Raw genomic sequence first — 27,268 nt, forward strand, 5'->3', positions numbered from 1 at the left:
GGCCGTCAGACGTTTAAAATATTGTCTTTTTTTATTTAAAAAAACCACAAAAACACATTTTAACCCGCTGCATACTTATGTATATTTCTTGTGTTTGTGCTACTGTATACATTTTTTATTTAGGAAACGTATTGCGGGATAGCCATTGCTAGCAATATTGAGCCATAAGAACGCAATACATAATATTTCCACATATCAACAGTGTAGCAACATGTCCACGGATATAAATATGTGTAAAAATGTGTGACTTAATGTGAAACAAATAAGCAGAACTGCAACAAACGATTATTTTCATAATCGATTCATCTGTAATCGATGTCAGAATGTCAGAAAATGTTAATCAGTGTTTCTCAAACCTGGAAATGATGATGTTCTCAAACGTCTTGTTTTTGTCCACAAACCAAAATGAATTTGTTTTAATGATTTCTTCTTTTTGTGGTGCAAAGAAACCATCAAATCTCACATTTAAGAAGCTGAACATTTTTTTAAACCCAAAAACTGATTAATCGATTATTCTAAAATAGTAAGTGATTAATTTAGTAATCGATTCATATGGAATAGTTATTGCAGCCCTACCAATAAGACAGTAAATTAACAATTACGTTTTTTTTATTAATAACATGAGCAGCAGCCACCTTGAATTCTATGTCCTCGGTGGAAATCTGACTTCCGACTTAAACTGGAATGCAGTTGTGTCCTCCAATAGAAAAGCCTAGAATCGTATCAGGCTCCTCCCCCTCCTCCTCCTCTGTGTGTGGCACGGATTGCCTGTCATACAGCAGCAGCAGCAGCAGTGTTCAGGCGGGCGGATTCACTGGTGGCTCGTGTTTCTCCTGCCTTTTCCATGATGTGGTTGAGTGTCGCGGTCGTTCCTCCTCCACCTGCTGTGTCTCCGCCCCGCTGGACGTCTGTTCTTTCGCACTGACCGCAGGTGGATGTCCGCGCGGTGAACAGAGAGGACCAGTGCCCGCCCGCCCGCCGCTGCACTGACGCCGCGCTGCCGCCGGTCTAAGCACCTACACCTCTGCCGGACATAGTGACAGTGACACCGGGATACAGATATTCCACACAGCGGTGAGTTTCTTACATTATGTGATGAAGCAGGTTTATCGACAAAAAAGGTGAAATGTTTAATAACGTGTTTTGGAGTGAGCTGTGGTTTTGTTAGGATGACTTTTCTGGTTTAAAACGAGTGAAAGTGAAGAAACGAGCGCACCTGCTGCTCACGAAACTAAACTAAACACGAAACTGGATCTTCGACGTTTAATTTTTTTTTTATATATTTTTTTAAAAGATGTCAAACGATTTCTTATATTTTTTCATAATTGCACCCAGGGCTGCAATGATTTATCGATTTTATTCCATGATTTAATTAATCGTAAACTATTTTTAAAAGCAATTATTCTTTTTTTTTTGTGTGATTTTTCAGCTTCTTAAATGTGAATATTGTTTGGCTTCTTTGCTACATATAACAAAAACCATTAGTAAACAAAAATCATTAAAACTGAATCATTTTTGTTTGTCATTTCGACATTTTTGACCAAACAACTAATCAATTAATCAACAAAATAATCGAGAGATTATTCGATTTTCAGTATTGGTTGCAGCCCTTTGGTAAATTAGATAATTATGCAGCAAATTATGACTTGTTTTTTATTTAAGTTTACACATTTTTCTCTCAAAAACCTGATACTATAGTCGTTAAAACTTAATTTTAAAGTCAAGGTTTTTATGACCTTACATACTCCAGATTTTATTTACATTTTATTTTATTGTATATCAAACACAATAAAAGTCATGTTTAATGTCCTTTTAAGTCATGTGTTCCATATTTAGTTTCTATGAAACATCTACATCTTTCATTTCAGGACATCGTAATTTATAAAGATCGGATGTAAAGATGAAATATGTATAATTTCCGTGTTAAAATACTAGTTTTTTGTTATGTAAGTACATTAAAAACATTACAGTAAGTTACAAAGTACATTGTTAGTAAACAATGTACTTTTTTTTTACAGATCAAGTAATTCTTTGTAAATTTAGTAAAAAAAATTCACATTTCACAATATTTTGCAATGTTTTTTGGTCACATCATCTTTTGTAATTTTTTTAAAATTATTTGTAATGTTAAGTGAGGCGTTTTTGTAACCTTGCAACATTCTGTAACTATTTTTGGTAGATTTTTTTAAATGTAAGTAAGTTTAAAAAAAAGCAACATTTTTGGTAACGTAACAAACACAGTTTGTAAAATTTGTTTTAAATTAAGTTTTTTTTATAATGTTAGGTGTTTTTAAAACATTGCAACATCACTTCTTGGTCGCGTAAATACAAACATTTTGCGTTGCTAAGTCATGAAATACATAGTTTGCAAAATTCGTAACGTGTTTTTGACAGGTTAAAAAAAAAGTTTATCTGTTTCTTCCATATATGTTAGCATTTAGCTTGCAGGTTGGACAGAAGACTCCGCCCACCTGCATTTGCAAAAATAGAAAACCATTTTAAAGCATATGATATACAATTATCATAATAATATTGTGAATTGCAATTACTTTTTTACTCAGTATAATCATGGTGGGAATTTTTTATACTGTATTTAGTTTTTGCTGAAGGGAAAATTGACATTTCACATTTTTTTTTGTCTGCTTTTTAAGACTTAAATCTTAGTCTAGATTTTTTTGCTCGGTGTGAATCAGTTTATGTTTGTCCACAGCTGTCTTGTCACTTTCTTTTGTGTAAAAAGGCAAAAAAAGAGTATGATTTGCTGTGTCAGCCTCAGAGATTCCTCTCTGTCTCTCTCTCTGCATATTAATCCTGTTCCCTCTCTTGTTTGATCTGTTAGTTGTGACTTGACTCAGGGGAGCAGCGTCCGGTCATTTACAGCAAAGTGTCAAATCCTTGTGTGGAATTAGTTTTCCCTGCTTCTTTATCGACTCATCATCATCCAGTGACTCCTCATCACTGGAATCCTTAGTTTTAGCCTCTATCCTCAGGCTCATTCATTCATCCGATTCAGGGTCGGGGATTCTTCACTGATCGGATGTCGTTGACGTTTCACTTCGGTTATTCCACGCTGTTTTTTTACTTACTGTATAGGTCACGTTTCCAATTTGCGTTAGCAGAAGTGAAACTGGAGCCGCTGAGGAATCTTCTCTCACACAGATGAACGTGAGACGATTTGTGAAGTGGGAGCACCTGTTGACAGATTCCCCAGGAATGATTGAAGAGAAGGAGGAGGAGGAGGAGGAGCAGTTTTTCCAACACCAAGACAAAAGTCCTGTTTATTCTCCACAAGAACCGAAATGTGTTATTTACGAAGTTATTATTTCTTGACACATCATCTGGGCAGAACTTGTTTCTCGTATGGTGTCCGACAACTGTTGTGTGAAATTTGTTTGTGTGGTTCACGTGGAAATGTTTCCAGGAGTTCTACACTTGTGTTTCTCGTGAAGTTTCTCGCCACACCGATTATGTATTCAGCTATAGTAGACCAACTGTCGACCACACCCTGAAAGTCCAAAATTTGATAAAAAAGTCATAGGTTAGTATGTCGTCCATAAAATGACAAGAAAGTTATAGGTAAGTATGTCGTCAAAAAATTGACAAAAAAAGTCATAGGTTAGTATGTCGTCCATAAAATGACAAGAAAGTTATAGGTTAGTATGTCGTCAAAAAATTGACAAAAAAGTCATAGGTAAGTATGTCGTCTAAAAATTAACAAAAAATCATAGGTTAGTATGTGTTCCATAAATTGACAAAAAAGTCATAGTTTAGTATGTCGTCCAAAAATGGACAAAAAAGTCATAGACTATGTGTTCCAAAAATTTACAAAAAAGTCATAGGTTAGTATGTCGTCAAAAAATGTACATAAAAGTCATAGGTTAATATATTGACAAAAAATCATAGGTCAGTATGTGGTCCAAAAATTGACAAAAAAGTCATAGATTAGTATGTCTTCCAAAAAATGTCCAAAAAGTTATAGGTTAGTATGTCGTCAAAAAATTGACAAAAAAGTCATAGGTTAGTATGTCGTCAAAAAATTGACAAAAAAGTCATACATTAGTATGTCGTCCAAAAAATGACAAAAAAGTTATAGGTTAGTATGTCGTCAAAAAATTTACAAAAAAGTCATAGTTTAGTATGTCGTCCAAAAATTGACAAAAAAGTCAATGGTTAGTATGTCGTCCAAAAAAGTCATAGTTTAGTATGACGTCAAAAAATTGACAAAAAAGTCATAGGTTAGTATGTCGTCAAAAAATTGACTAATAAGATATGGGTTAGTATGTGGTCCAAAAATTGACTGAAAAGTCATAGGTTAGTATTTGGTCCAAAAATTGACAAAAAAGTCATAGGTTAGTATATTATCCAAAAATTGAGGAAAAAGTCGTAGGTTAGTTTGTCGTCCAGGAAGCCGTAGTATTGCCAGTGGCTTAATGGATAAAGCACTGGCCTTCTAAACCATGGATTGTTGGTTCGAGCCCTATCTGTGGCATTTATTGTCCAAAAAAGTCATAGTTTAGTATGACATGAAAAAATTGACAAAAAAAGTCATAGGTTAGTATGTGGTCCAAAAATTGACAAAAAAGTCATAGTTTAGTATGTCGTCCAAAAATTGACAAAAAAGTCATAGTTTAGTATGTCGTCCAAAAATTGACAAAAAAGTCAATGGTTAGTATGTCGTCCAAAAATTGACAAAAAAGTCAATGGTTAGTATGTCGTCCAAAAAAGTCATAGTTTAGTATGACGTCAAAAAATTGACAAAAAAGTCATAGGTTAGTATGTCGTCAAAAAATTGACTAATAAGACATGGGTTAGTATGTGGTCCAAAAATTGATAGGTTAGTATTTGGTCCAAAAATTGACAAAAAAGTCATAGGTTAGTATGTCGTCCAAAATTTGACAAAAAAGTCATAGGTTAGTATTTGGTCCAAAATTTGACAAAAGAGTCAATGGTTAGTATGACGTCAAAAAATTGACAAAAAAGTCATAGGTTAGTATGTGGTCCAAAAATTGACAAAAAAGTCATAGGTTAGCATGTGGTCCAAAAATTGACAAAGAAGTCATAGGTTAGTATGTAGTCCAAAAATTGACAAAAAAGTCATAGGTTACTATGTTGTCCAAAATTTGATTTAAAAAAAGTCATAGGTTAGTATGCGGTCCAAAAATTTACAAAAAAGTCATAGGTTAGCATGTGGTCCAAAAATTGACAAAAAAGTAAATGGTTAGTATGTAGTCCCAAAATTTACAAAAAAAAATCATAGGTTAGTATGTGGTCCAAAAATGGACAAACAAGTCATAGTTAAGTATGTCGTCCAAAAATGGACAAAAAAGTCATAGGTTAGTATGTCGTCCAAAATTTGACAAAAAAGTCATAGGTTAGTATGTCGTCCAAAAATTGACAAACAAGTCATAGTTAAGTATGTGGTCCAAAATTTGACAAAAAAGTCATAGGTTAGTATGTCGTCCAAAAATTGACAAAAAAGTCATAGGTTAGTATGTCGTCCAAAATTTGATAAAAAAGTCATAGGCTAGTATTTCGTCCAGAAATTGACAAAAAAGTCATAGGTTAGTATGTGGTCCAAAAATGGACAAAAAAGTCATAGGTTAGCATGTGGTCCAAAAATTGACAAAAAAGTCAATGGTTAGTATGACGTCAAAAAATTTACAAAAAAGTCATAGGTTAGTATGTGGTCCAAAAATTGACAAAAAAGTCATAGGTAAGCATGTGGTCCAAAAATTTACAAAAAAGTCATAGGTTAGTATTTGGTCCAAAATTTGACAAAAGAGTCAATGGTTAGTATGACGTCAAAAAATTGACAAAAAAGTCATAGGTTAGTATGTGGTCCAAAAATTGACAAAAAAGTCATAGGTTAGCATGTGGTCCAAAAATTGACAAAGAAGTCATAGGTTAGTATGTAGTCCAAAAATTGACAAAAAAGTCATAGGTTACTATGTTGTCCAAAATTTGATTTAAAAAAAGTCATAGGTTAGTATGCGGTCCAAAAATTTACAAAAAAGTCATAGGTTAGCATGTGGTCCAAAAATTGACAAAAAAGTAAATGGTTAGTATGTAGTCCCAAAATTTACAAAAAAAAATCATAGGTTAGTATGTGGTCCAAAAATGGACAAACAAGTCATAGTTAAGTATGTCGTCCAAAAATGGACAAAAAAGTCATAGGTTAGTATGTCGTCCAAAATTTGACAAAAAAGTCATAGGTTAGTATGTCGTCCAAAAATTGACAAACAAGTCATAGTTAAGTATGTGGTCCAAAATTTGACAAAAAAGTCATAGGTTAGTATGTCGTCCAAAAATTGACAAAAAAGTCATAGGTTAGTATGTCGTCCAAAATTTGATAAAAAAGTCATAGGTTAGTATGTCGTCCAGAAATTGACAAAAAAGTCATAGGTTAGTATGTCGTCCAAAATTTGATAAAAAAAGTCATAGGTTAGCATGTGGTCCAAAAATTGACAAAAAAGTCAATGGTTAGTATGACGTCAAAAAATTTACAAAAAAGTCATAGGTTAGTATGTGGTCCAAAAATTGACAAAAAAGTCATAGGTTAGCATATGGTCCAAAAATTTACAAAAAAGTCATAGGTTAGTATATCATCCAAAAATTGACAAAAAGTCAATGGTTAGTATGACATCAAAAAATTTACAAAAACGTCATAGGTTAGTATGTGGTCCAAAAATTGACAAAAAAGTCATAGGTTAGCATGTGGTCCAAAAATTGACAAAAAAGTCATAGGTTAGCATGTTGTCCAAAAATTTACAAAAAAGTCATAGGTTAGTATGTCGTCCAAAATTTGACAAAAAAGTCATAGTTTAGTATGTCGTCCAAAAATTGACAAAAAAGTCAATGGTTAGTATGTCGTCCAAAAATTGACAAAAAAGTCATAGGTTAGCATGTGGTCCAAAAATTGACAAAAAAGTCATAGGTTAGTATATTAGCCAAAAATTGAGGAAAAAGTCGTAGGTTAGTTTGTCGTCCAGGAAGCCGTAGTATTGCCAGTGGCTTAATGGATAAAGTATGGCCTTCTAAACCATGGATTGTTGGTTCGAGCCCTATCTGTGGCATTTAGTATATTGTCCAAAAAAATCATAGTTTAGTATGACATGAAAAAATTGACAAAAAAAGTCATAGGTTAGTATGTGGTCCAAAAATTGACTGAAAAGTCATAGGTTAGTATGTCGTCCAAAATTTGACAAAAAAGTCATAGGTTAGTATGTCGTCCAAAATTTGACACGGTCATAGTTTAGTATGACGTCAAAAAATTGACAAAAAAGTCATAGGTTAGTATGTCGTCTGAAAATTGACAAAAAAGTCAGAGGTTAGTATGTCGTCCAAAAATGGACAAAAAAGTCTTGGGTTAGTATGTCGTCAAAAAATTGACAAAAAAGTCATAGGTTAGTATGTCGTCCAAAAATGGACAAAAAAGTCATAGTTTAAGTATGTGGTCCAAAAATTGACAAAAAAGGCATAGGTTAGTATGTCGTACAAAATTTGATAAAAAAGTCATAGGTTAGTATTTCGTCCAGAAATTTACTAAAAAGTCATAGGTTAGCATGTGGTCCAAAAATTGACAAAAAAGTAAATGGTTAGTATGTTGTCCCAAAATTTACAAAAAAAAATCATAGGTTAGTAGGTGGTCCAAAAATGGACAAACAAGTCATAGTTAAGTATGGGGTCCAAAAATTGACAAAAGAGTCATAGTTGAGTATGTCGTCCAAAAATGGACAAAAAAGTCATAGGTTAGTATGTCGTCCAAAAATTGACAAAAAAGTCATAGGTTAGTATGTCGTCCAAAATTTGATAAAAAAGTCATAGGTTAGTATTTCGTCCAGAAATTTACAAAAAAGTCATAGGTTAGTATGTGGTCCAAAAATGGACAAAAAAGTCTTAGGTTAGTATGTAGTCAAAAAATGGACAAAAAAGTCATAGGTTAGCATGTGGTCCAAAAATTGGCAAAAAAGTCAATGGTTAGTATGACGTCAAAAAATTTACAAAAAAGTCATAGGTTAGTATGTGGTCCAAAAATTGACAAAAAAGTCAGAGGTTAGCATGTGGTCCAAAAATTTACAAAAAAGTCATAGGTTAGTATGTCGTCCAAAAATTGACAAAAAGGTCATAGGTTAGCATGTGGTCCAAAAATTGACAAAAAAGTCAATGGTTAGTATGACATCAAAAAAATTACAAAAAAGTCATAGGTTAGTATGTGGTCCAAAAATTGACAAAAACGTCATAGGTTAGTATTTGGTCCAAAATTTGACAAAAGAGTCAATGGTTAGTATGACGTCAAAAAATTGACAAAAAAGTCATAGGTTAGTATGTGGTCCAAAAATTGACAAAAAGTCATAGGTTAGCATGTGGTCCAAAAATTGACAAAGAAGTCATAGGTTAGTATGTAGTCCAAAAATTGACAAAAAAGTCATAGGTTACTATGTTGTCCAAAATTTGATTTAAAAAAAGTCATAGGTTAGTATGCGGTCCAAAAATTTACAAAAAAGTCATAGGTTAGCATGTGGTCCAAAAATTGACAAAAAAGTAAATGGTTAGTATGTAGTCCCAAAATTTACAAAAAAAAATCATAGGTTAGTATGTGGTCCAAAAATGGACAAACAAGTCATAGTTAAGTATGTCGTCCAAAAATGGACAAAAAAGTCATAGGTTAGTATGTGGTCCAAAAATGGACAAAAAAGTCATAGGTTAGCATGTGGTCCAAAAATTGACAAAAAAGTCAATGGTTAGTATGACGTCAAAAAATTTACAAAAAAGTCATAGGTTAGTATGTGGTCCAAAAATTGACAAAAAAGTCATAGGTTAGCATGTGGTCCAAAAATTTACAAAAAAGTCATAGGTTAGTATATCATCCAAAAATTGACAAAAAGTCAATGGTTAGTATGACATCAAAAAATTTACAAAAACGTCATAGGTTAGTATGTGGTCCAAAAATTGACAAAAAAGTCATAGGTTAGCATGTTGTCCAAAAATTTACAAAAAAGTCATAGGTTAGTATGTCGTCCAAAATTTGACAAAAAAGTCATAGTTTAGTATGTCGTCCAAAAATTGACAAAAAAGTCAATGGTTAGTATGTCGTCCAAAAATTGACAAAAAAGTCATAGGTTAGCATGTGGTCCAAAAATTGACAAAAAAGTCATAGGTTAGTATATTAGCCAAAAATTGAGGAAAAAGTCGTAGGTTAGTTTGTCGTCCAGGAAGCCGTAGTATTGCCAGTGGCTTAATGGATAAAGTATGGCCTTCTAAACCATGGATTGTTGGTTCGAGCCCTATCTGTGGCATTTAGTATATTGTCCAAAAAAGTCATAGTTTAGTATGACATGAAAAATTGACAAAAAAAGTCATAGGTTAGTATGTGGTCCAAAAATTGACTGAAAAGTCATAGGTTAGTATGTCATCCAAAATTTGATAAAAAAGTCATAGTTTAGTATGTCGTCGAAAAATTGACAAAAAAGTCAATGGTTAGTATGTCGTCCAAAAATTGACAAAAAAGTCATAGGTTAGTATGTGGTCCAAAAATTGACAAAAAAGTCATAGGTTAGCATGTGGTCCAAAAATTGACAAAAAAGTCAATGGTAAGTATGACATCAAAAAATTTACAAAAAAGTCATAGGTTAGTATGTGGTCCAAAAATTGTCAAAAAAGTCATAGGTTAGCATGTGGTCCAAAAATTGACAAAAAAGTCATAGGTTAGTATGTCGTCCAAAATTTGACAAAAAAGTCATAGGTTAGTATGTCGTCCAAAAATGGACAAACAAGTCATAGTTAAGTATGTGGTCCAAAAATTGACAAAAAAAGTCATAGTTTAAGTATGTGGTCCAAAAATTGACAAAAAAGTCATAGTTTAGTATGTCGTCCAAAAATTGACAAAAAAGTCAATGGTTAGTATGTGGTCCAAAAATTGACAAAAAAGTCATAGGTTAGCATGTGGTCCAAAAATTGACAAAAAAGTCATAGGTTAGTTTATCATGCAAAAATTGACAAAAAAGTCAATGGTTAGTATGACATCAAAAAATTTACAAAAAAGTCATAGGTTAGTATGTGGTCCAAAAATTGTCAAAAAAGTCATAGGTTAGTATGTGGTCCAAAAATGGACAAAAAAGTCATAGGTTAGCATGTGGTCCAAAAATTGACAAAAAAGACATAGTTTAGTATGTCGTTCAAAAATTGACAAAAAAGTCAACGGTTAGTATGTCATCCAAAAATTGACAAAAAAGTCATAGGTTGGTATGTGGTCCAAAAATTGACAAAAAAGTCATAGGTTAGCATGTGGTCCAATAATTGACAAAAAAGTCATAGGTTAGTTTATCATGCAAAAATTGACAAAAAAGTCAATGGTTAGTATGACATCAAAAAATTTACAAAAAAGTCATAGGTTAGTATGTGGTCCAAAAATTGTCAAAAAAGTCATAGGTTAGCATGTGGTCCAAAAATTGACAAAAAAGTCATAGGTTAGTATATTACCCAAAAATTGAGGAAAAAGTCGTAGGTTAGTTTGTCGTCCAGGAAGCCGTAGTATTGCCAGTGGCTTAATGGATAAAGTATGGCCTTCTAAACCATGGATTGTTGGTTCGAGCCCTATCTGTGGCATTTAGTATATTGTCCAAAAAAGTCATAGTTTAGTATGACATGAAAAAATTGACAAAAAAAGTCATAGGTTAGTATGTGGTCCAAAAATTGACTGAAAAGTCATAGGTTAGTATGTCGTCAAAAAATTGACTAATAAGACATGGGTTAGTATGTGGTCCAAAAATTGACTGAAAAGTCATGTGGTCCAAAAATTGACGAAAAAGTCATAGGTTAGTATCTGGTCCAAAAATTGACAAAAAAGTCATAGGTTAGCATGTGGTCCAAAAATTGACAAAAAAGTCAATGGTTAGTATGACGTCAAAAATTATGTCGTCCAAAATTTGACAAAAAAGTCATAGGTTAGTATGTCGTCCAAAAATTGACAAAAAAGTCATAGGTTAGTATGTGGTCCAAAAATTGACAAAAAAAAGTCATAGGTTAGTATGTCATCAAAAAATTTACAAAAAAGTCGTAGGTTAGTATTTTGTCCAGAAATTTACAAAAAAGTCAAAGCTTAGTATGTGGTCTGAAAATTGACAAAAAAGTCATAGGTTAGTATGTGGTCCAAAAATTTACAAAAAAGTCATAGGTTAGTATGTGGTCCAAAAATTGACAAAAAAGTCAATGGTTAGTATGACGTCAAAAATTATGTCGTCCAAAATTTGACAAAAAAGTCATAGGTTAGTATGTCGTCCAAAAATTGACAAAAAAGTCATAGGTTAGTATGTGGTCCAAAAATTGACAAAAAAAAGTCATAGGTTAGTATGTCATCAAAAAATTTACAAAAAAGTCGTAGGTTAGTATTTTGTCCAGAAATTTACAAAAAAGTCAAAGCTTAGTATGTGGTCTGAAAATTGACAAAAAAGTCATAGGTTAGTATGTGGTCCAAAAATTTACAAAAAAGTCATAGGTTAGTATGTCGTCTGAAAATTGACAAAAAAGTCAGAGGTTAGTATGTCGTCCAAAAATGGACAAAAAAGTCTTAGGTTAGTATGTCGTCCAAAAATGGACAAAAAAGTCATAGTTTAAGTATGTGGTCCAAAAATTGACAAAAAAGTCTTAGGTTAGTATGTGGTCCAAAAATTGACAAAAAAGTCATAGTTTAAGTATGTGGTCCAAAAATTGACAAAAAAGGCATAGGTTAGTATATTATCCAAAAATTGAGGAAAAAGTCATAGGTTAGTTTGTCGTCCAGGAAGCTGTAGTATTGCCAGTGGCTTAATGGATAAAGCACTGGCCTTCTAAACCATGGATTGTTGGTTCGAGTCCTATCTGTGGCATTTAGTATATTGTCCAAAAAAGTCATAGTTTCGTATGACGTCAAAAGATTTACAAAAAAAGTCATAGGTTAGTATGTGGTCCAAATATTGACTGAAAAGTCATAGGTTAGTATGTCGTCAAAAAATCATAGGTTAGTATGTGGTCTGAAAATTGACAAAAAATCATAGGTTAGTATGTCGTCAAAAAATTGACAAAAAGTCATAGGTTAGTATGTGGTCCAAAAATTGACAAAAAAGTCATAGTTTAGTATGTGGTCCAAAAATTGACAAAAAAGGCATAGGTTAGTATGTTGTCCAAAATTTGATAAAACAAAGTCATAGTTTAGTATGTCGTCCAAAAATTGACAAAAAAGTCATAGGTTAGTATGTCGTCCAAAAATGGACAAAAAAGTCATAGGTTAGTATGTCGTCAAAAAATTAAAAAAAACTCATAGGTTAGTATGTGGTCCAAAAATTTACAAAAAAGGCATAGGTTAGTATGTCGTCAAAAAATTGAAAAAAAAGGCATAGGTTATTATGTTGTCCAAAATTTGTTAAAAAAAAGTCATAGGTTAGTATGTGGTCCAAAAATGGACCAAAAAGTCATAGGTTATTATGTGGTCCAAAAATTGACAAAAAAGTCATAGTTAAGTATGCGGTCCAAAAATTGACAAAAAGGTCAAAGCTTAGTATGTGGTCTGAAAATTGACAAAAAAGTCATAGGTTAGTATGTCGTCAAAAAATGACAAAAAGTCATAGGTTAGTATGTGGTCCAAAAATTTACAAAAAAGTCATAGGTTAGTATGTCGTCCGAAAATTGACAAAAAAGTCATAGTTAAGTATGCGGTCCAAAAATTGACAAAAAAGTCAAAGCTTAGTATGTGGTCTGAAAATTGACAAAAAAGTCATAGGTTAGTATGTCGTCAAAAAATTGACAAAAAGTCATAGTTTAGTATGTGGTCCAAAAATTGACAAAAAAGTCATAGGTTAGTATGTCGTCCGAAAATTGACAAAAAAGTCAGAGGTTAGGATGTCGTCCAAAAATGGACAAAAAGTCTTAGGTTAGTATGTCGTCAAAAAATTGACAAAAAGGCATAGGTTAGTATGTCGTCAAATATTGAAAAAAAGTCATAGGTTAGTATGTAATCCAAAAATTGACAAAAAAGGCAAAGGCTATGTTGTCCAAAATCTGTTAAAAAAAAGTCATTGTTAAGTATGTGGTCCAAATATTTACAATAAAGTCATAGGTTAGTATGTCGTCCGAAAATTGACAAAAAAGTCATAGTAAAGTATGTCGTCCGAAAATTGACAAAAAAGTCATAGTTAAGTATGCGGTCCAACAATTTACAAAAAAGTCAGAGGTTAGGATGTCGTCCAAAAATGGACAAAAAAGTCTTAGGTTAGTATGTGGTCCAAAAATGGACAAAAAGGCATAGGTTAGTCTTTTATCCAGAAATTTACAAAAAAGTCAAAGCTTAGTATGTGGTCTGAAAATTGACAAAAAAGTCATAGGTTAGTATGTCGTCAAAAAATTGACAAAAAGTCATAGGTTAGTATGTCGTCAAAAAATTGAAAAAAAGTCATAGGTTAGTATGTAATCCAAAAATTGACAAAAAAGGCAAAGGCTATGTTGTCCAAAATTTGTTAAAAAAAAGTCATTGTTAAGTATGTGGTCCAAATATTTACAAAAAAGTCATAGGTTAGTATGTCGTCCGAAAATTGACAAAAAAGTCATAGGTTACTATGTTGTCCAAAATTTGATAAAAAAAAAGTCATAGGTTAGTATGTGGTCCAAAAATGGACCAAAAAGTCATAGTTTAGTATCGTCCAAAAATTGACAAAAAAGTCACAGTTTAGTATGTGGTCAGAAAATTGACAAAAAAGCCATAGGTTAGTATGTGGTCCAAAAATTCACAAAAAAGTCATAGTTTAGTATGTCAAACAATTGAACAAAAAACTATAGTTTCATGTTGTCCAAAATTTGACAAAAAGTCATAGTTAGTATGTGGTCCAAAAAACGTCATAGGTTAGTCTGTCATCCAAAATCACACAAAAATGTCATAGTCAGTATGTTGTCCAAACAACGGTACTTTGTTTTGTCTTATTTTAGAGTCGCTGTGTTTTAATGTATTTTAATCCATAAATCTTACATAGTGCATCTTTAAATCACCGACACGTCAGTGTTTTGTCTTCATTTATAATTTCATCGACTGAGCTGCAGAGGTTTTTGTTTCTGCAGGATTCTTCCTCTTCCTCCTCCTCTGCTCTCGGTCCAGCCTCAAGTATAAATAACCTGCTGATTCATGTTGTCATCAGTCTGACTCGAGTCTGCAGATTCACTTTCTCTAGGACAGAAGCTGAGTCTCAGCTTCTGCTTCTGAAGTCTGGAAGAGTGGAAACAAGCAAACACAGCGATACTGTTGGGGGGGGGGGGTCACGTGACTTGGCGTGACACAGACCTGTAGAGAAACAAACACGCACACACACAACAGAACTGAAGCTTCTCTGTCTCACATATTCAGCACTATTAATATCTGTCTGTAGCAGAGCTGGGTATTGATTTAAAAGAAATGCCGGTAACAACATCGAGATCTGGATTTCAACACCACAACCTGAGTCGTAAAGTCGTCACACACAGAGCAATTTATTCTGTGCATTGAATCAACCAGGTCAAGGTTTTCACGGTTCCAGACTGCGACCAAAATTGGGAATGTGCGACTGAATTTTACATCCAGTTGCACATGCGCGTCAGTGATGTTGTGAGCCCTGCGTCATGTGTCTCTACTCTTGAGTATTTGCGTTGTCCCATTGCAACAGCACCTACACAGACCTGCCAATCTCTACGCATTTTGACATCAAACTACGCTACCATGATGTGTCACTTCTGTGTCACTGTGGGTCTAACTTTAGCAACTTTAGCCTGCTGGGAAAAGACGACTCCGACTAGTCATTGCACTCGTTTCCATTCCGGCGTCAAACACAAGTGTAGAGCCTCTATGTGGAAGATGCATATTAGTTATGTGTAATAATGGGATATTTTTTCCTGGGACTCTTCTAAAAGAGCAAGAACCTAGCAGCATCAATAGCACATTTGCACGATTTCTGCATCTATTATCAAAGTATTTATTAGGACTACAGTGCAAATTAGTAGAAATGTGAGTGTTTGGTTAGCATGTTGATTTATGGTGTGTGCCCCTAAATTTTCTGGTTGTGCCCCTAACATTTTCAGTTGGGGGGGCCACTGTGCGCCAAGTGGAAAAAGTTAATCTGGAGCCTGTCTTTTCCTGCCAACATGGCAGCATAAACATTATCGTTGGCTAGTTTAATTTCTGCTCTTAGCTGGTCAACCTGATTCCGAATTTCAATGGATTGTGCCACCTATTTGGTGAGTAATTCAGTCCTCAACTTGCTTGGACGTCCTCATGTCCAGGTCCCCAGTCGGTTGCGGAGTTAGCATCTGGGCTAGCCTTGGAGTTGACCCTTGTGTCCGGTGCTTTTCAGGGGTTTTCAGCTTGGTGCGACATCATGGCTTCAATTATAAGTGTGACTCAAGGTCTTTACATTAAATAGCTGCTTCTATATTTATTAATAGTGTTGGCGAGGAGCTCAGTAAGAACGCATCCTCACATGGCACTGCTCAGACCAGAAGTCATGGTGGACTAAACAAATGGAGTCTTGAGACGCCCAGAGCTCTACTGGCAACTGGACGTGCTTGGAGATGTTTAAACTTTAATCAAAGAGGTTTATTCTTCCTCTAACTGGTAGAAAGATCCAGATAATCAGCCTCTGAAGGTTTGAGAGTTGTTATATTAAACAATGCAGGTCGTTCACTCCTGGACTCTGGGACTGAGTTTGTCCCATTTCACCTGCCGTCACCTGAGGGTCACCTGAGAGACAGAGTCTGCCATTGTGCGAGTGTTGATCCCTCTGGAACGAGAATTCAGGACAGCATTGTTGGCGGCTGATAAATGAGAGCACACAGGAACAGAACTTTTTGAGGGTATTGCCCTCAAAACAAAATCCCCCATAGTTGTTGTTAAATGACATCTAGCAGGGTTAAAGGTATCATTGTTTTCCCAAAGTTGAGTATTAACTGTATACACGAAAAGGGAAGACTAGCGTATCAGGACCTCTGAAACGTTGTTCCCAGAGTCTCTCAGGTAACAGCTTTAACAAAGGATTTCAAGACCTTGTTTCTGAGTCATTTTCAAACAGCAGTGTTTGTAAAGTGTGACTCATCCTTGAGAAGTTGTTTGTGTGTTTATCAGATTGACAGATTCATCTCCACTAAAAAGTGAAATGTGTTTGTGTGTTACAGGAACTGCCCGACTGCTCCCTCCTCACGACGATGACTCTCAGCTCCTGATTGATTGATTTTTTTTCTCATCACCATCCGTCTTGAAGCCCACTTGATTCCGCGATGGGTTCCCGCAGCCAAGGATTCTTCCATCACCATCATCACCACCACCGTAGCTCCATGGTGCCCACCACCGTGCCGAGGCTTCTGCCCGAGAACGGCAGCCTGTTGGGCAGCATTGCGCAGATCACGCCCAACCTCTTCCTCAGCAGAGGGAATGTGGCGTCAAACCGCAGCCTGCTGTTGTCCAAAGGCATCACCTGTGTGGTCAACGCCACCATCGAGCTGCCAAACTTCAACTGGCCTCACATGGAGTACGTCAAGGTTCCGTTAGCGGATATGCCACACTCCCCCATCTCCTTGTACTTCGACAGCGTGGCGGATAAGATCCACAGCGTGGGACGCAAGCGAGGGGCAGTGCTGGTGCACTGCGCGGCGGGCGTGAGCCGCTCAGCCTCCCTGTGCCTGGCGTACCTCATGAAGTATCACCGTGTGTCTCTGGCAGAGGCTCACGCCTGGGTCAAAGCCCGGCGACCCGTCATCAGGCCCAACGGTGGCTTCTGGCGGCAGCTCATCGATTATGAGAGGAAGCTGTTTGGTAGGAACTCTGTGAAGATGGTGCAGACCCCATACGGGGTCATACCCGACGTGTACGAGAAGGACCGCAGGAACCTGGCTCCATACTGGGGCCTGTGAGAGGCGGCTGTGGGGGTTTAGGCCTGTTCTGGACAGGTGACATGGGACACGTGTGAGTGTAGATCTGTGAGAAGCTTATTTAACGAATGTCGGCGTACGTGGACAAAGGGAATGGAACCAAATACTGGTTGTTGACGGCGCTGCTGTTCATCCAGTCAGTCGCCTCCATTTTGCCTTTGAGTGGGAGAAAAACCACTTTAAGCACAGAATCCTTTGGACCAAAGGATCAACAGCTCATGTCAAAACAAGATGAAACACTCAGAGAGTGAACGTTGGTGCTGTCTGTTCTGGTCTGATGATCTGGTTCCAGTTAGGGATGGGTATTGAGAGCCGGTACTAAATTGGTACCAGTTGCTCATTGGTCAGTACCAAAGTATCAACAGGTGTCCGAACAAACAATTCCGCTATCAATATTTATCCTACATTTATTCTAATTTTACCTTAGAACAGCTGGAAATGGGAAAATGCTAACACATTTTGCTAGTATTTGCTAGCATTAAGCACTATGTGTGATGTTGTGCTGTTTTCTGGTTCATGCTATCTTTTCTAAATTTAGCACATGCATTGACTTGTATGTTAAAAATGTAGTTGCTCGTAAACACCAGCAACCACACAAAACAAACAAAAAATAGTTTTACAGCTTTAACAAAGCTATAATTTCTGCTGCTGCTAAAAGAACTGTTCTCTCTGCAGCCAAAAAGCACTGTAAATTTTTGTCTCTCAAATTAAGTAAAACATGTTGTTGCAAATAAACTAGCAACTCATGAAACGCTATAAACCAATAAAACAAAACTAATATTTCTACTGCTGCTAATAGAAGAGTAGCAGACGAGCATTAAAAAGTTTGGGCTGTCTTTGCTAAAATTAGCATAAATTATGCTACGTATATGTAAAAATGTAGCAACAACACAAAAAAAACATAAAAATTCAAAGGTCCGTGCTATAAGTTTTACTAGTTTAGCACAGTTAACTTTTCTGCTGCTGCTAACAGAAGTGTAGCGGATAAATGTTAGAACGTTTGGGCTCTCTTTGCAAAATTTTAGCACAAATGTATTGACTTAAATGTAAAAAGGTAGTCACAAGTTAACACTAGCAACCCCACAAAAAACACTTACTAATCATGTTTTACTTCTTAGCAAAGCTAACATTTCTGCTGCTGGAAGTGTATCAGATAAGTGTTAGAAAGTTTGTGTGCAAAAGTTTAGTGGAAATGTTTTGTCGTATATGTAGAAAGGTAGTTAAAATTTAACACTAGCAACCCCACGAAAAACACAATCATGTTTTAACTTCTTTAGCAAAGCGAACATTTCTGCTGCCGCTAACAGAAATGCAGCGGATAAATGTTAGAGATGTTTTGTCTCTCTTTGCTAAATTTAGCACAAATTAAGTGAGAGCGAACAGTAGCAACCCCACGAAAAACACTTGTGAATGTAAAAGTTTAATAACATCAGGCAGGGCAACAAACTTTAGATTTCTGCTGCTGCTGCTAACAGAAATGTAGCAGATAACCGTCAGAAATTTTGGGCTGTCTTTGCTAAATTTAGCGCAAATGAAAAAAATACAAAAGTCTAATAGCATGAGTCAGTGCAACAAGTTTTACAAGCTTAGCACAGCTTAGGTTTCTGCTGCTGCTAACTAATGTGTAGCAGATAAACGTTAGAAAGAAATGATGCAATGTATAAGCAAAAATGTAGTAAAAAAGTGAACACTAGCAACCCCACGAAAAACACTAATGTTTTAATTACTTTAGTAAGGCTAACATTTCTGCTGCTGCGAAATGCAGCGCATAAATGTTAGAAAAGTTTGGGCTTTTGCTAAATTTAGCACAAATAAAGTGACATATTTACGTAAAAAAATTATTGTAAGTAAAGGTTGGGCTCTCTTTACACTAAATTTAACAGAAAGTAAGTGGCATGTACATGTAAAAAATAAATTGCGAGTAAATGGGGTAAAAGCTAGCAAATTCATGTGTAGCTGAAGTTAATTGTAAAAAAGTCCTCTGGTGGTGAACTAGGAAGTCGCGTATCCTCAGCACCACTTTATAGACAAGTATTGATACGTATCAATATTGATAAGCAGTATCAGTATTGAAAAAAAAAAAAAAAAATCCCAACGATACCCATCCCTGGTTCCAGTGGAGGACGAGCCGGTGTCGCCGCGGCTCCGACAGTCACATGACTGAAGTCTTTGTCCTGACGTGGTGTCGTGTGGTGGTCTTGTGGTTCTGGTTTAATCTTTTGGTGTAAGAGCAGCAGCATGCTCTGACTTCATGGTAGCATTTAAGAAAAAAAATGTACAGGAAAAACAACGTATACAGACAAATAATTCCAACGGATTAGATCTGCCTTTTTTAAGGCGGAGGCTTAGGGGAAGCTCCTGTGTAACACAGGGTCGACTGTTCCGTCCTGTGACCACACTATGTGTTTGTAGTGATGTATTAAAAAAAAAATGATGATAATAATAATAAAAAAAAAAATTCTGCCACCTGAAGGGAAGTGGTAGCTCTTGAGAGAATCTATCTACCCCACTCTGTTTGCCTCTTTGTTTGTCTGTGGGTTCCAGAAAGTTCTTTCCTGGTTCATTGAAACTTTTCACTCTGCTGCGCGTGAAAAATCATCGTCAATAATTACCGTACAGTCTCTGTACATCACAACCAAATCAAACAAACGTAGTGATACATTTGTGTGAAAAAAAAACCGCCTTTAAATTTCTAAAATTGTGTTAGAAAAACTAACAAACAAGAAGTTTCAGCTGAATTTCCCACACTGTCATGGACAGTGAACGCATCGCGCGACATCACGACGCAGCAGAGTCGACTTTTTAAACGCTTTTCTGCCCTAATAGATTTAAAGGTCCAGTCTGTAAAGTTTAGGAGTTGTTTTAAATGAATAAACTACCTGCTAATATGTTAGCATGGATGTAAAATTGCTTTCAAACAAAAATTGTCTTGTCTTTGTGGCCTAAGAACAATAATAATAATTAAAAAAAACTTTCTCCTGGACTTGAAGTGGGGGTCATGTCTTGTTTTACAGAGGCGGCCATTTTGTGCCGCCATGTTTCTACAGCGACCTGAACAAACAAAAGATAACAAAGAACAAAGACATCCTTTCTGGTCAGGCCACCGTAGTTCTCTGACACACACTTGAGAAAAAAAAAAGCACACAACTCCTGTTTGTTGCAATCTGCAGTCTCACCATTAGATGTCACTAAATCTTACACACTGGACCTTCTGAGTGATGTTACAATGTTTAAAAAAAATTAAAGTTTAGTGGAGAAAAGGTTTTTGTCTGTATTCTGAGAAATTATTTCATGAGATGGTGGAATTAAAATTTTTGAAAAATCACTGTCTTTATTTGAATATAATTTTTATTATGTTTTTTTGTCTTGTTTTTAAATATTCCTGGTGATATTTTCACCACAGACTGTTTTTAATATTGATGTAGCCTTTTAATTTGAAAAGTGAAGCCTGGAAGGAGCAGTTAGCCACCAAGGGGCAACTCTGCTCGTTGCAAAAAGAACTACACTTGAATGGACTGCTGGCCACTGATCGGTCAGAGAGTGTCGTTACTGGAAGAGTCAGGAGCGCGACGTCCGACAAAAGAATCAAAGCCAACAATGCCGAACCGTAGATCAGTTAACCCTCTTATGACCACTGAGGTAAAGAAAACCTCATGAAACAGAAGAGAAAAAAAAAATTGTGTTTGCAGTACTGACCGAGCAGCAACAGGATTTGTAGATTTAGTTAAAGATGCATTCAATAAACCTTGTAAACACTTGCGCGGTGCGGTCTAGTAAGTCCCATAATAATAACAGTTAAACCCTTAACACATAAGTATTTCTTTATTTACACGACATTCAGTTGACAGCAGGAAACCGTCGTACACAAACAAAACAAAAGTGCTGCAGCAGAATCACAGTCACAATTCTTCCAGACTTTGCAGAAAAAAAAAATCAGAAAAACACACAAATACAAATTAAACAAGCCGACAGTGCAAAACATTCAGACGCAGTTAAAGCACAAGTCGTACAGACAATGGTGGATGCCTGATTTCCAGCTCAGCAGTGACGGTCAAAAGTCACAGGGAGGGGAAAAAAATGTTTAATTCAAGTACGATAAAAGGCTTGTGATACAACCGGTTTAGCTGGAAATAAAGAGCGCAAAAGCAAAAGAAAAAATATGTAAAGCAAGAAGAAAAAAAACGTAAAATGTTCTCTGACACGTCGCCCTCCAGTGTTTTTTCAACGATATTGCACAAGTGAAAAATTTAAATACCAGCCACTGAAATTAGATGATTCTTTAGTTTTAACGATCACAGCTGACCTGTGTGAGTTTTTTATGCAACATTCACGCAAAAACATTTTTTTTTTTCTCAAAAAAGGTAACAATAACACAATAAATAGAATATTTATGCCCCCCCTCCGATGTCAAACATCGGAGATGATGAAGAGGCAGCTCCAACGTTTGTAAAACGGGGGGAGGAGTCCAGGACGGCAGAGTGTGGACTTTAAGGACTTAATAAACACCGAATATTTTTCCGAACGTGTGACCACATCGACAACAAAACTGCGGCTGTTATTTTTTCCTGAGCCATTTTCTGACGATAACCAATGAGAACGAGCGTTGCTGAAGACCAACCGTTTAATGCAGCGTCGGATCGCGTCATTTTATTTTTAATTATCCGCACTTTTTGTCCCGTATAGTCGCGTCGCATCAGGTCTCCAAAGACCTCAAGAAAGCCTAGGTCAATATTCAAATGCAGTAGCTGGTGTTTGACCACAGGGGGCAGTAGATACAGCAAACATGAGGGTTTAGTCGTGTGTGTGTGTGAGGTCGTAGTTGATCATATTCAACAAACCAGGGAGACATTTAGCTGAATATCAACTACTTTTTTTTTTTTGCGGCATTTCAGGGATCTGTTTTGAGTTGTAATTTGTAGACGGTCCCTGCCATCATGATGAAAACGAGTTTCGATTAAGAGATTATTGATCTCAGAACTTTAAAATGGTTTTCGCCACTGCCTCCCAGAGTCTGTGGATTTTCAGAATTAAAGACAAATAAATACAGAGGGGATCCAGTGACTTTTTTTTAAAGTTCCGTTTCCTCCTTTTTTTTAATTTCTGTCCAAAAGCGAGCGCCACCGTCACTGCTCCACACATCTGACCATGATTAGCCCAGTGTCTTGTTGCCATGGCAGCAGCAGCAGCTCAGAGCAGGTCAGGCAGGATGAGACCCGGGGGTTTGGGCTCCACACAGTTAATCCAAAAATTAGCACAGCTGGCGTGATACTGGTGTCCCCCGTAGAGCAGCTTGAAGTTGTCCGTCTCCGAATTGAACGCCTGTCAAAAGGTGAATGGGTGAAACATTAGAATCCAAAGTCAAGACTTATTTTTGTAAAAATGTCTGATCTGACATTTTTATACCAGCATGTACGAATTTTAATCACTTCATAGTTTGAGATCTGGTTGTAGACCACTAGATGGTGACACCATTGACCAGTATTTCCCAATATTTCTTATACAAGGACCCACTTTTTGAAGATAAATCATGGCGAGAGCAAATGTGGGTAACGTAGCCACTAATTTACCGCTATATCTGTAATGTACCTAATGACATTTTTAACTGGTAAATAAATGATTTCCCAGAGTTGTTTGATACACATACATGAATTACATACATGAATTACATGTGTCTAGATGTTATATATAAAAAAAAACATTTACACATAAATCAAATTGGGGACCCAAAATAAATCTCCAGTGAGCCATTTGTAGGTATTGACACTGTTTGAGAACCACTGCCATAAACTATCTATGTAGTTATCCAGTTTGAAAAGTGAAGCCGAGGGAGTAGAGGGGAGGTGGCAGTTGGCCACCACCAGAGGGCGACTCCACTGCTTTGCAAAAGGAATGACGTTTGAATGAAAGTTGAAAATAAGTAAATTTTTGTTAAAATTATGTTAAATAGTAAGATTCTATTTTCTCTTTAGTTTTTATGTCACGTCGTCTTTTTGCAGTCAAACACGGAGCTAATTTTTGCTCTCATTTTAGCTCTCCTTGATGTACTGTATGTTAACATCAACCTTAAGAGATCCATAAGGTCACATGGACACAAATAGTAGGGGGAGGAGTCAGGAAAACTTCCTCCCACACAATAAACCTGTTGAATGGCAGCCATTTTGACACAAATTGGCTGGAAAAGAGCCGGTCGTGTTCCATTTACACTGACAACTGGAGGTCGGAACCGGGAGTGACATCACATTCCCAGAGTTCAGGGGAGAAGTCTTAAATGCAGACGTATCTCAGGCTAGCCATCGTTTGTGATACCAATGCGTGGCATGTTTTGCGCACAAAAACAGCGTAATAAAAACGTCAGAAAATGACTACAAATGGAATGCACCATTAACGTTCCCGTGACGATTACCCGGACTAAAATAATTGCGATTCATGATATCTTTGCCTATCTTTGACTACTTTTTGATTCTTAAACATAAACGGGTATTAGCCTGTTAGCCTTCCGTCTGCACTCACAGTGGTGAGAAACATCGCAGGTAGGATACAGATTTCTTCGGGAAAGTTCATTAATTTAATAAGATCATGATGAGGAGGATGCAGCTCCCCCTTGTGGCACATAAAAAATAAATAAATCACAGGGCCTGTATGTTGGCGAGTTACACAGGAGCGTCCTATCACAGACGAGATTCACCGGCGTCAAAGTTATCTAAGAGGGTTAACGATTCTCCTCCTGTGCTGAAAACTCTCTGGACTCTCAGTGGTAGAGTTTGTGCCTCGCTGTAGCGGCGTGTGTGTGTGTGTGTGTGTGTGTGTGTGTGTGTGTGTGTTCAGTCAGGAGATGCTAATGTGCGTGATGTGCAGTTTAAGAGTTTTTCATCCCTGGTGAAAACGTGGAGCTGAAGCCAGAGAGCGAGAGAGAGTGAGTCATGAGCGGTGAATCATAGCCTCCCACACACACACACGGAGACAGACTCCACAGGAAAACAGAATAAAAACACTATCACAACACACACACACATATACATATATACACATACATATACATATATATATATATATATATATATATATGTACATGTGACATAAGGTGACTATAAGACACAGAAATAAAGTACCTGCGAGGACTAAAGGCTGTTGCATTGATAACGGTCACATTAATTATCAATTATATAATTACATTATATTTCGATTAAAAATAATACAATAAAATCCAATACAATCCGAAAATCCTATATAGATATACATACAGTATATATACACACACAACTGCATGACTAAGCACAGACTTTACAAATGTAAACAAAGATCAGCAACAGCATTTTAGCTGAAAATAAAGTAGCCATATCCGACTGATACTGGAAAATACTGGTTGCAATATTGGTATCGGTATCGATATCAATATCTGTAATTATTATATTTTTGAAATAGCTTGAAATTACTCGGCAAAAAGGTGCAACTAACTACTTATTCATAATCGACGAATGGAGTCATCGTTCGAAAATGAACTAAATAGAGTATATCTCTGCAATTACAAGGTCTATGTGAATTATCTTGGTCTCAAAATAAAGATAACACTTGTGAGATAGGTTTCACTGTAGATACCACTGTGCCAGAGTAAATGCAGATGGGACCCACAATAAATGAAGGATTTTTTCCTGCCCAAAGAAATATTGCATTTTAAAATCAATATCACCTTTAAAAATGTGCATTAGGAGCTTAAAAACTCATGGAAGTCATGTATCAACATGTGGACATTAGCTGTGCAACGTCTGATCAAAGCCAATAGGGTCAGGCTGCGGTGTCCGAATGCACGTCAGAAGGACGCAAATGCGTATGACGTAGTTTGACGGACATTCACCCTTCGCTAATCAAAACAAGCTAATGGCTGTTTGGAATGACCAATCAGACCGGGAAGAGGCCTCAAAGCATGCTGGGAAGTCTAGTTCTCCGTTAGAAGCGGTTTTGTTCCGGTGAAAACAGCTTGTTTTGCTCAACAACAAAGGTAAGACAACATTTCTGGTTGTATTTCTAAGTGAGTTGTTGTTTTGCTCTTATTTTGTGGATCCGTGAGTTTTGGTCGGTTTTTTTCAACATGACGACAATTGTTGACAATTAATTTTAATTAACTGTTTCAGCCCTGTAGCGTAAAAGTTGAAGTGCAAAACAACATTATTTTTCTTTTTTTGACAGAATAAGAACACAAGGCCTATTTTACTGATTTATTATTGTTATTATTGTTAGAACCCAGCAAATATTCATCATTTACAAAGCTGAAAAATCAAAGTTTGTTTTTAATTTTTGAAAAAAAATTTTTTTTAATTAACTGATTATGAAAATAGTCAACGATTCATTTAGTAAACAATTAATAATGTAATAGTCGTGTATATAATTGGTATCGGCTCATCCCTACACGTGATTGACCCTCTGACGCAGGGGTGAGTGTATTCATGTTTTCACTGTGGAGTCGATCAGATAATGCGTCCGTGTCCAGGCACAGTTAAAGGTCCAGTGCGTCACATTTAGGTGAAATCATTTCTGTTTGGCAGAAATTGCCACTGAACGCACGTCGACACATTCGCTCTTCTGCACCTTTGCTTGAAAACAAATCAGTGGCTCTTCTCTAAAAGGACAAAGCAACAATCAGTGGTGTGAGCTGAAGCCAAAGCAGTTTTTGTTTTTTTCACTTCATTATCCTGAGGTTTTTTTTACTATTCTCCACTTGCGTTCTTACCAGCGAGGCTCTGCCACAAACCTAATTAAAAGACGGGTTATTAATCTCATGCTTGTGGCACAGAGACAAAACAAAGCTGTGTACACAAACACACACACACACACACACTGAGAGGTGAGTGTGTGTGTGTTCAGGTTGATCATGAGCTGCACTCTCTCTCTCTATCTCCCTCTCTGCTTATGACTAATACAGAAGCTACATCTGCTCACAGACACCATGCCTCTCGCTGAGCTCTATCTTTCCTGGAACAAACCATCTGGCCTTGGCTGAGGAGCTGAGAGACAAATCAGAGGCACCGCTGTTTCCACCGCACTGTCCACCGAACCACAGGGTCGGTAAATCTATGCGTAAATGCAGGGACCGTCTGTCTGTTAATGACATAAATGTCCGACTTGACAGTGGGACGAAGTCGGCGAAAAAAACCCGCGCACACACGGTGAGAACAGAAAAGACCTTGTCCCTAGAAATGGACATTTCCAGCAAAAATGGTAAGAAATAATCAATGGTATCATTCGTTTAATGTTCTAAACTCCAGTGCATGAGAGCTAGTAAAAGTAATGCTGGGTTCACTTTCCCATGTCTTTATCATATATACCATTTACCTTGTCTCCCTGCTTTCAGGGAGACATGGTAAATCCGTTCATTTGACTGTTCCTTGCATTACTGTCCTACGGTTTGCTTGATGGGCTTCAAACCTGGTAGTTGACAAATTAAGGGCACCAGTGTGTGCAGTGACAACTTTGGCATTGTTTTGATAAAAAAAGCCAAGAGATACCAGAGGAAATGCAGGACCAACAGATATTCCGTTCATCTGGCTGTTCCTCGCATAACTGTCCCATGGTTTGCTTGACACGCTTCAAACTTGGCATGCGACTTACTAAGGGCACCAGAGTGTGCAGTGCCAATGTTGGCGTTGTTTGAATAAGAAATGCAAGAGATATGTGAGGAAACGCAAGGCAGCAGCACCAACGGATAGTGTGTTCATCTGACGGGATTCAGACATGTCAGGTAAAGTTCTAAGGGCCTCAGAATGGGCAGTGGTGACTTTGACGCTGTACAACAGGAAAAAACAAACACAGGTACACACATTGAACGGGTCCCAACACCCACGTCCATGAAAATCACAGCCACAGTAGAAGAGGAGGAGGAAGCAGGCGCAGAGTGATTCAGTACTGAGGAAAAACACCCGTTGTCGATAGCTGGAAGATGTGAGGTCAGAGGTGACCCTAAGATGGAGGCGACAGACGAGAAAATGAAACCCTTCCAAAACAAAGTGACGACCTGTGTGACCTTGAAGAACCAATCCCAGAGTGTGAGACTCAACCCAGAGGAGCCAAAGTGACACTTCTCCCATTATTATTTCTCTTTCTTTAAGTCATTGCCGGGAGACTTTCTTGTTCTACATCGACAGTTTGCCAAACCCCACCTCCAAACAGTGATTTTATTGTTATTTTAATGACACCTTAGCAACCGTAACTAGACACCTATCGAGTCTATTCAGGTTTATCCACCCTGTTTTATTTTCCCACAGTGTTGGAAACCAAACCTGGATATCATCAGAATTTGGGCAGGTTGTTACGTGAAATATGGTTACATCGGACCAACATTTTTTCATTACGGAAACTCTTT

The 27,268-nt window shown here is 36.7% G+C and overlaps 2 protein-coding genes across 10 annotated transcripts in view; one reads left to right on the plus strand and one right to left on the minus strand.

The window, feature by feature from the left end:
- Window positions 1-772: 772 nt before the first annotated feature.
- dusp14 (dual specificity phosphatase 14) lies at window positions 773-20,239 on the plus strand. Its single transcript, XM_058634791.1, has 2 exons — window positions 773-1,074; window positions 16,162-20,239. The coding sequence occupies exon 2, from the start codon at window positions 16,264-16,266 to the stop codon at window positions 16,894-16,896; it is 633 nt and encodes a 210-aa protein (XP_058490774.1). The 5' UTR covers window positions 773-1,074; window positions 16,162-16,263; the 3' UTR covers window positions 16,897-20,239.
- Window positions 20,240-20,717: 478 nt separating this feature from the next.
- Window positions 20,718-27,268, minus strand: part of synrg (synergin, gamma) — a 43,559-nt gene continuing 37,008 nt past the window's right edge. For all 9 annotated transcript variants that reach the window (XM_058633268.1, XM_058633269.1, XM_058633267.1 and 6 more), the window contains one exon: window positions 20,718-22,233. In XM_058633268.1, coding sequence (XP_058489251.1) covers window positions 22,102-22,233 — 132 coding nt within the window. In that variant the 3' untranslated portion in view covers window positions 20,718-22,101. The remainder of the gene's footprint in view (window positions 22,234-27,268) is intronic.

Source organism: Solea solea, chromosome 7, assembly GCF_958295425.1.
Source record: "Solea solea chromosome 7, fSolSol10.1, whole genome shotgun sequence".
In the NCBI taxonomy this organism is placed as follows: Eukaryota; Metazoa; Chordata; class Actinopteri; order Pleuronectiformes; family Soleidae; genus Solea; species Solea solea.

Excerpts from the sequence above, each read along its gene's own strand:
- dusp14 (XM_058634791.1), top strand. The coding sequence starts at position 16,264 with ATGGGTTCCCGCAGCCAAGGATTCTTCCATCACCATCATCACCACCAC.